This window comes from Lingula anatina, chromosome 10 (genome assembly GCF_051362555.1).
Source record: "Lingula anatina isolate TDL-2025a chromosome 10, LinAna3.0, whole genome shotgun sequence".
In the NCBI taxonomy this organism is placed as follows: Eukaryota; Metazoa; Brachiopoda; class Lingulata; order Lingulida; family Lingulidae; genus Lingula; species Lingula anatina.
In genome coordinates this window covers 5,575,301-5,585,426 of record NC_141776.1, presented here as the reverse complement: position 1 = coordinate 5,585,426, position 10,126 = coordinate 5,575,301, and the positions used below count along the sequence as shown (strand labels likewise).

Here is a 10,126-nt window from a genome sequence, read left to right as displayed (position 1 = left end):
CTGGACTACAAATATAGGCCTACCACTGGACGAGGTTTTTCGGTAATAAGTTTAGACCACTTTAGGGGGTAAAGTTTTTATCGTGAAGTCAGCCCTTGTTGAAACAATTGCTGTGTGGCTGAATACCTGTAGAACCGAACAGCTTATCAATTTGAAGAGAAATAAAAAATCTGGACATTGCATTGTGTGTCTAACCAAATATCCCACTCACATTCATCAGTGAATGTCCCAAGTGGTTTCTTAAATAAATGAATAAATAAATTTTATCAGTTCAACCTTTCTTATGCCTACTTGTTTTGTTTTTGAATTGCGTAAGTTAAAAATGCGACACCTCATCATTTTCTTTTCAAATATGATAAATAATCACTTAATGATAGGTTGTCAGCATCCAGTCTCATGTTTTAAAATTACACAACCATTGATAAGACACTTAAAAATGCTTAGTTTTTTTTCTTTTTTTTTCTGGTTGTCGAAAACTTTCCCACCACATCAACATATGAAAGCGCGTTTATTTCTGCTTAAAAACTTGGAAGACAGTGTTCGTTCTTTGGAATCGAAAACTTGTTTGTCAAAAATATCCCGCCGTGATGGCAGCTATAAAAAGGAGAGTACGCCCAGCTAGAAGCAGACGGCGAACTCGACCGGTCGGAAAAAGTAAAACCTTGAGTGCTGCTCTCTGCTAGAAGAGTTTTGATAGACTTTCATGATGCTGCCAACTGTAAGTGAAAAGACTTCCGAGCCAGGTGTGACAGTCATCGCAGATGGTGGGTCCTCTGAGGTAAGTGTATCAAGTTAGCAGATGTACAGGCCAGAAATTTTTTTTTACTCTAAGTAGGGTCACTCCTCAAAAAAGTGAACAGTTGAGTCGCGTCAGCCACATTGCTTTTGTTGTGAATATTCATCGTTTTTCATTTTTTTTTTAAACAGTAAATGCCCATTTTTTAGCCTTGCCCAGTTGTACAATAACTTTGTCATATAGACCATGCTTTTTTGTCTAAAATTGTAACCATGTTTATTTACCGACATGTGCGAGGGAGGGGGGTTCATTCCCCCTTTTTTTATTTTAGTGAGTTAAGTTTTTAGAACGCTTCAAAATATTCTGTAAAGAAAAAAGGTTGACTTATGCAGATATTTAGACATTTTTATTTCTGAAAAGACAGTCATCCGTCCGGCATTTGTTAATTTTCAGAGTACTGGGTCTCAAGTTTCTCTATGAAGGAATCAACATCGTTTTTCAATAATAAAATTGCATGCATGTCAAGAGATGAGTTAAATTATTTTTAAGTTAGTTTTAACACAAATCTAATATGGAATTTTCATGTTTTATCGAAATTACCATGTTTGCAATGGTGAATGTAATTGGCGTATACACTTTACAGCACCGTTGGCGATGAGAATTATATTATATTCCAAGAATTCTTTTGTTCCAATTTACCTTTTCATTTTTTTTATATTTCACACCAAGGCGTCGTACAAGAAGTACATCATTGTTGCTGTTGCTGTCATTGTTGTTGTTGCTGTTGCTGTCGGTGGAACATTGGGAGCAGTTCACATCTCTAACAAGGCAGCACAAGATGTGTGGAAGGTGGGCATACTTTATCACTAATAATAATAATAAAAAAATAAAGTAATAATAATAATAATAATAATATCAGAATATTTGGGAAATAACGCATCGATCTGGTTTTAAAGGAAATCCTTGGAATTATGTGCCAAGAAATGAGCAATCAAAACTAACAATCTCATCACCATCATCACCTTACTATATGTGATTATTTTTATTATTATTTCGTCAGGAGTACCATCTCCGTTTAACCGACAAGCAAGGGAAGAAAGTTGACGAAACGGTTCAGGTTGATCTGCAGGACAACATCACCGTGTACAACGTGAACAACGAGAAGTTCCACGTTGCCATGGACAACTCGAGGGTGGGTAGAGGCGGTTTTAAAACTATTGTGAAATTGCTAATCAAAAAAGGGCTAATTTACTTATACTTTGTCAATGCAAATAAGGTTTAGTACCTCTAATGGCCCAGTCACAATGTCGGCGATCTGTCGAGGATTAGTTTTGGCCGGGGGTCGTCGTAGAAAATAAAGAATCCTTGAACAATCCTAGCAATAATCCCAATAAAAGTGGAGCAGTCACATTGTCTGAGATTTTTTCAAGGATTTTGACCCGGTTTTGTCGAAAAATCGTTGGATTAGCCTCCGATCGCCTCCGATTGCATCCCTTGGCATCTTCAAAATCTTCTGTCACAGCCTCCTGCAGCAAGAGCGTCTCAAACTTTTAGCGATCCGGTCGGAGGCGGCCTTATATACACGGCGATTTACTACGATTCCACCGTACGATTCGTCGGAGACGATCACATAAAGCGTACGAATCGTCGCAGGACTCCTCCGATTCAGTCGGAGGGCGCCGGAGACTACTCCCAGACATTGAATCTCAACCTGATTTTCCAATCCCACACAGAATCTTGCGACTAGTCTCAGATTATTCGGAGGACGCCTCCGATTAATCGGAGGGCATCGTAGGTCATCGGAGATGGTGTCTGGGATGCCCAAAATGGGTGAAAAATCTTGCCAGCAATCTTAAAATTTTAGTTTCAAATTTGGGGACCGCGACGGGTGTGGCGATGTCTAACAAATCGCCTCCGACGGGTGCAAAATCGTGAGATCTGTCTCAAGATTTTGTTAAAATTTCCCGGGTTTTACCCATCCCCGACGCATCGCAACTGATTTGTGACTGGGCCTTAAGCTGAGATCTGTAGAATGTACTAGATTCAATGAGGTAACATTTCTACATTTACCAGTAACTCCCTTTTAATTTTGTTGCGTTTAAGATGCCAATGAAGTAATTTTGTGGGGTATGTTAATATTCCATCAGAACCTGTTTTAATCAATTTTATGAAAAAAAAGAAAGAAAAAAAGAATTCCCAAATATTCTGTTGAAATATTCCATCATTTTAAGCAACAGTTTATTGTCCTGTTTTGTATCTTTTTAGAGTCTGGTAGTATACAAGATGAAAATGAACAACAAGTTTGCTTGTTACTTGACTCCAATGAACAAATCTGAAGAGACTGACAGCAAGGACGTGGCCAACGCTTTGGAACAATCGATACGATTTACTTCGTATTAATTCGAACTTTGAATCTGTGTTTACATCTAAACATACACATTACTTTTAATTGTGTTTAAAGATATCAAGTGGCATTTAAACATGTGCAATGTATGAATAAAACCGTAATCTAACCTATACCATCATGTTTTTAGAATACCGTCGAAAATACCACATATGAAGATATTGAACAAAAGCGATTCGTTGTCAACACATCTCCGATCAAGGACAAGTCCTTCCTAAGTCCCAGAATGCAGGAATTTTGCAGGGATCTGGAGGCATACTGGCTTACCCAGAAGGACGACAACATTGTAGAGAGCGCCAAAACCCAAGCACCGGCAGGTGCGCACAGGATTAATCTATTAAATGTTAATTGTTACTCGGTGCAAAACGTACAACAGTGCCAGTGCAGTAAACTCATTGATTACTTTGTATATAAAATGTGCAGGGCATTAAATGTGAGCCATTGTCTCGAATTTTGCTTATTATATTATATTATATTATATTATATTATATTATATTATATTATATTATATTATATTATATTATATTATATTTCAGGAGGTAATCGCCAGAAGCGAGCTTGCTACTTGGACAGTTGCTTGAGGCTTGGATACTACTGCCCCTATATCGGTGTTTCTCAGTATTGCTATTATTATTACTATTATGCTTTGTGTTACGTATGCTTGGGTAAATAAACGTCGGGGCAAAATATTTGTTTATCACAGAGATTACTGCATAGGGTTATTAGAACTTTTTCAGCTTTAGGTACTAAATCCAAGAATATCTCAAAACGTTGAATTTTTAAAGCGGGGTAATCCACTGTTACATAAGCGTCACTTGGTACAAATGCGCTATGACTTTTGAGAAAATCCCTTCAGAGGTTCTTAATCAACGTCCGTTTTCTTTTCCTTTTTCTTTTTTTCTTTCTTTTTTTGTTCATTTCTTTTCAATAAAGCTTAAGTATGCATTTAATGTATGTTAACTGTCATAATAATATCAGCTAAGTCATTATTCTAGATGACAGATAGTGATGCACCTTTTATTAATGCTTTTATTTCTTGTTGTTTGCTTTAAGCTCGAAAAATGAGTAAAGGAATTAGATAGACAAGGACTGACTTTTTCGAAAAGTTTTTAATTTTTAAAAAAATTATTTACGGAATCAAATGTCAATGGTGTTAGATTTCAGCGTAATTTTTTTCCATTGTATCTGAACTGCTGGTTACAAAAGTATATTATATTTAGGATATGAGGGCCGCATGGTTCTCGTACAGAATGGTGTTAAAGAAAATCCCTTCCGAAGCTCTTAATTAGCTTCCCTGTTTTGCTATTCATAAGTTCCACGTGTGTATTTTTGTATGTTAACTCTCATGTCTGCAACAGTAAAATTAGTATCCTAGATTATTGTTACTTATACAACTTTTAGTTGTGCTTCTTTTGTCTTGTTTTTTTTGCTTTGTATTAGAAAACATGAATAAAAATCACTATGTGACTTTTTTCTAAGTTGTTATCATTGTTTTTTAATGGCTTTTATTTATTTACAAAAAAATATACATAAATCAGCGATGTTAGAATTCGGTGAAATAGGCTGTTCACTGTCTTTCTTGTAATGGTAATTTTTAAATCACGATTTTGAAAGAGATAAATGTGTTTTCGACGTATGACGAGTTACTTTCAACCCTTCATCACAACGCATTGGACACTTGACTGTATGCCATTTTGGCAGTCTTTACGTCTTTATTTGGGGTGTAAAATTGAACTACACACTTTTTTTCAGTTTTCGTGGAAGGCATTTTTCCCTCCTTTTTATTGTGTTCATAGAGTTTTAAATTACCTAAGGAGTGGCACTTGTTTGATGAGAAACATTAAATTCATAAAACACGCGCGTGTGGGTAGATCTAGGAACACGTCTGTGGCCAGTAAGAAAACCTAGCATGTCCACTCATTTAAAAATTAGTTTGGGTTTTTTTACTGCTTGATAGAACTCTGCATGTGAAATTTCTGGGAGATTTCCCTTTGAAACAGTGTTTAGCTCACTGATCAAGGCAGCAAAAGAAATTGGAACACACTGATTTGGTGCATAAGTTAATGATGTTACACCTTAAGCTCCAATGTATATACTGGTGATCTTTGCACTAATTTTTCCATCCAGCCATTTACCTCCCTGTAGCTTTGGAACACTCATCTGAAGTCTTCTCAGTCCTCCTAATTTTTAAAGGATTTTTAAGAAGATCTTTAGAATTTTTTTTATAACTGGGAATGTGTAACCTCGGCTTGGGGAAAGGTGGAGGTTTTCACTGACTTTGGATAGCCCTGTATATTTTGAGAACTTTTTTTCATCCTTAGGCAAATTAGATGGTTTAATTTTTATTGCCCTTTCTGACTCCAACAAGTTAAAGAGTAGAAAAAAGGTGGATGAGAATACTCAACAGGATTTTCTTCAGTCAGAGCTGCTGTACCCAATGTTTTGATAATCCACTAATAGTTGGATGGGGAACACTGGGCACATCACCTGGAGCATCCTGTGTATTAAATGGGTTTGGGTTTAAAGATTTTTGGAAATTTTTCCAAATATTGGGGGCTACCAGGCGCCAGAATAAGCATGTCAGGATTAGTGCCTGATGTTTGAAAGGGATGGGTTGTAAAGAGGGGATAAATTTTGGCTTGGATTTCTCAAGTATGGTAGCAAATCATCAAGATCAGGGTTGGGAAACTGTCACCGAAAAACTGCTTGAACTGAGGGATTTGTTGATGTTAAATATCCCAAAGGGTAAATAAATTCAGGATATGGACTTTGACATAAGGTAACAGCTGATATTCTTTCCCTTCCCAAAATGTTCACTATTCCAATAACATTGGGCTGGGGGAATGCAGAAATCAATTGGCAAAGACTATGTAATTTCTTCCATATCTTTCTCAAACTCCTGAATATCTAGTAATGATATGCTGTTTTTAAATATATATTTTTTGATTGAATATTACACATGTACTTGGGTGGCTTACTTTAAACTTTACACTAAGATTTTGATTCTGTTTTATAAACAAAAAAAAAAAAAAATTATAATTTTGTTATTTTGAGTTGTTCACTATACTTTAATAATTGTTAAATTTCAGCTGTTTGTTCATTACTTATAACCTCAGAGAATGAGAAATCAATAGATGTGGGGAATTGCATTAGCTCTTTGTGGACAGGTTTAGGCATCATAAATGGATGAGGTTGGGGAGAAATAATGTTTTGGGTTTTGCCCCTTTAAAATATTGATAGTTTTGAAGAATAAAAATGGGGCAACATTTTAGATTTAGTTTTGACCAAAATTTTTGTGCTCATCCGAGAAGATACCTTATTATTACTCCTGAAATCTAAAAGAGCTTCTGCGTGTTTTTTACCTATACCAGGCACTCTAATTAGCTCATCACAGGTACAATGTAGCTATACTAAGATCTACCTTAGATCCCATTGACATTGTTGTAACTTGACAAGTCAAAGGTCACACTAACCCAGCAAATTTCTGTAAAAGAGGCACTTCCTGTCCCCAATTAGTGTGCGAGTTAATCAGAAGACCTGTCTTCTAGTGATCCGGAACTTTCAGATTCACTGAGAAGGTCAGGGAAAAGGTCAAAAATAGGGCTGAGGGGTATTTTGTAAAAGACAATGGAATGGGCAATGTGAATATATACTGCTGTCTGTTCTTGAGCTAAATGTAGCCGGAAATACAATAAATGAAGTCAAAGGTTCACTTTTGCATAAAATTTTATAAAAAATTGAAAATAAATGTAAACCCAAAAATACCTTCCCACAAAAATTGATTCAAAATTCCCCGAAAAACTTCAACCTAAACAAAGAAATAAGAAACTGTTCCCTGAACAAATCTCCAAATATGGTAAATTCTAAGATAAATTTTATAAAAATAAACCCTTACCTTTAAGAAACAGATAATAGCAGTATATATTAACCGATCACTACCAATTAGTCTGGGGTACCTTATGTTATCCCCAAGAATAAGTGAGATTACTTTATAATCAAATTTAGATGAAAGAAATTTCCTTTTAATCTTTAAATTTAGTAACCAAAATCATTACTTTCATATACCACCAAATGGACGTACAAGGGTATGTTGGACAATAAAAAGTATTCCCACCCCTGCACACGGATCGTGAGTTAAATAAACTTTCACTCCCCCCCCCCCCCCAATCCATATTTGGTGGCAGACAAAGGAATTAAAAATTTCTTGCACCAAAAATTGATCAAAGAACAGGAAACGGGCTCGGTTTTCCTTGTCGCCAAATGAAGTGAACCCGAGTGGCTAAATTCACTTATCCTTGTGATAACTACAGTCTAACTAGCAGTGACACACAAAAAGGCGGCTGTCACGCCCTGATCAGGGGCGTAGACCACTTACCTTATATTCCACTCATAGGAATCATGGTACGTCTTCACAACCGCTCCATGATCAATATCTTCTATGACACTATTGCTGAATGTCAGCTATAGTGGTATAATTAAGTAGATATGGTATTGGTCAAGGAATTGCTCGCAGATTGTGGATTTGATGCCCAAGGTGTGTTCTGTCCGGTGTCTCGTAGTCGAGTGGTTCTTAGTTTATATCACGCGCTTCTTCAGCGTGTGCTGACAACTGGATGGCGCTTCATCAAGACAGCCCACAACCTAATATAGTGTTTCACAATCACAACAGTTGATAACAGAAATGTTAGTTCTTAGTGTCATTGCCAGGATCTTTGATCCCATCGGTTTCTTTATGCCTTTAACCATTGCAGTCAAATGTTTATTTCAGAAACTATGGCAGTTAGGTTTGGGTTGGGATGAGTGCATCCCACCACACACGTCCACTCAGCTTGTAAAGGAGGCCTATTGTGTCTGAATATCAAGTTACGCTTGCGGCCAGGCTATTCGTAGAATCTTTTGGACATGTCCAACATCCTGCGTACGTGCTTACGGGCTGTCTGCGAACTCAAAATTTCGTAAGAAGGACTTGAGTGGGACGTGAGATTCTGCGCAAAAATTGGACGCAAACAGCCCGCAAGAGCCCGTACGGCCGGTTGTGACCGAGGCTTTAATGCTACATGTTCATGGAAAATGAACGATATTCCAGAAAAGAAATATCTGATGAGCTTTGAATCTGCTGACGAACTAAAGTACTAACGAAAGACGTCGATCTAGTTGTTACAAATTGTTACGCCTTTGTGGCCGAGTGCTTTATGAAGGTACATGTAAAACATAACAATACTCACTGGTGTTAGTCACGAATTCAGACACGTGAGATGATCAAAGAGGCCTCAGAGGAGCTAAGAGGCCGATTTATTTCAAGTCACACCTTATATACATGTTCAGCTAATACACGTTTACCAATCAGAACCAATTATACAATGGACAATTTTATCTTTAAGTTACCAATCACAAGAGAGATTCAAACTAGCACACCGGATTATACTTTACTTATAGAAACATCTAGCGGTAGCAGTATAAAACAATCTCAACTAACACAATACATCGTCACAAAATGTACATTGTACTAAAGGAGTCGACAAAATTAAACGTATTCTTATTTTAAGAAGTCAAATTTAACCTGTGTACTATTGTATTAAGTCAAGTAAGTGATTAAATGTTAGCATGTTACAGTAGAGTTACATAAAAATGGTAACAATTTGCTGCAGATTCCGTCTACCCTGCTGCAGACAAAGTAAAAAAAAGGAAATTATAGCTTTACTGATTATGTGGAAAGTATAGGCCCTATAGCTGCTCTAGGAAGCGTGTCTTCAGTTAAGCTGATTACACTCAGCGAGAGTACCCGCAGAGTTGGATTGATCTACGCAGGCCGATAGTGCCCATGGAGAATGGGGGTATTTGAAAATGCCCCCGAAAGTTCTTCACATTTGAAAAAACATCGAGAACGTCTCTTCATGCCTTTAAAAGACTATGAAATACTAATTTATGAAGTCAACTGAAATGGCGCTCATACAGGTGCGTATCTGTTGGTAGACATCTTTTGCTCACGGTGACAGTTACTAATATCCCCCCGCGGCCGGGGTACCTGTTAGGATGCAGACATAGGGGAAACTTTCGATACACTGAAAGTAATAACAATAATAATTTATTTATTCTAAGTCTAAATTCCAAATCTGTTCTGTAGATTTTTCAATGAGTGCAATTATTTGCGGTACATATATAACAGTTTGACGCCTGGTCAGTATGATCTGTGTTCACGATCTCGCCTCCCGGGAATGTGCAGGTCCTCCCAGTTCTGTGCTGGTCCGAACTAAGTAGGCTATTTTATATCTGTTAGTCTATGTTAACATGTGATTTATTACCATGTGTTGTATTTTCGCATAAACCTTGCCAGGACCTGCGATATCAAAAGTCTTACAGGTCCTCTGGATTTTCAGGCGGTTTCCCCATTTCTGTATTAGTCATCATTTCATTGTACATAGGCTGTCAAGGACGGGCATGTTCGCGTGTTTGTAAAGTGACTGTATTGATCTCGAATGGTAAGAAGTCGGGCACACATTTACACGAGCGGAGAGGACGAAACATTCACTTTACGTGAAGCTGGGTGAAAGTACGCGTGCCAGCACGATTTGCAAGAGGTTATAAATGTATAAATGTTATAAAAGTATGTTGATTTTTATAGGAAGGTTTGTCTCATCTTCCATATTTTATTTGGTTCGTTAAGGCTGCATTTGATTCATTTTGATTGTATTATACCCACGAAAGAGAGGTGTTTACCTATCGTGTTTACCAGGTCGTTGACAATACCAACTGCGTCACAAAGGTAAATAAAACCACAAAGGTATTATCCCTCTGTTCTTGGAAGACATTTCGGCACCCTTTGGATCCATGGATGTTGCACGATAAAACTGGCTTTTAAACACTTCCTGGATGTGGTAGTCATTTAAAGAATCCCTTCATTAACATATTTTAATGTGTTAAGACATGGACAAAATAATTCTGTTGTTGCTGAAAAAGACTATAAAAGACTGTACTGTATACGATTA

General features: G+C 37.1%; 1 protein-coding gene across 1 annotated transcript; it reads left to right on the top strand.

The window, feature by feature from the left end:
- Positions 1-586: 586 nt before the first annotated feature.
- On the top strand, positions 587-4,618 carry LOC106176252 (uncharacterized). Its single transcript, XM_086997800.1, has 6 exons — positions 587-778; positions 1,466-1,585; positions 1,797-1,928; positions 3,002-3,116; positions 3,272-3,457; positions 3,677-4,618. Exons 1-6 carry the CDS (start codon positions 704-706, stop codon positions 3,811-3,813), a joined length of 765 nt encoding a protein of 254 aa, XP_086853926.1. The 5' UTR covers positions 587-703; the 3' UTR covers positions 3,814-4,618.
- The last annotated feature ends 5,508 nt before the right edge of the window (positions 4,619-10,126 follow it).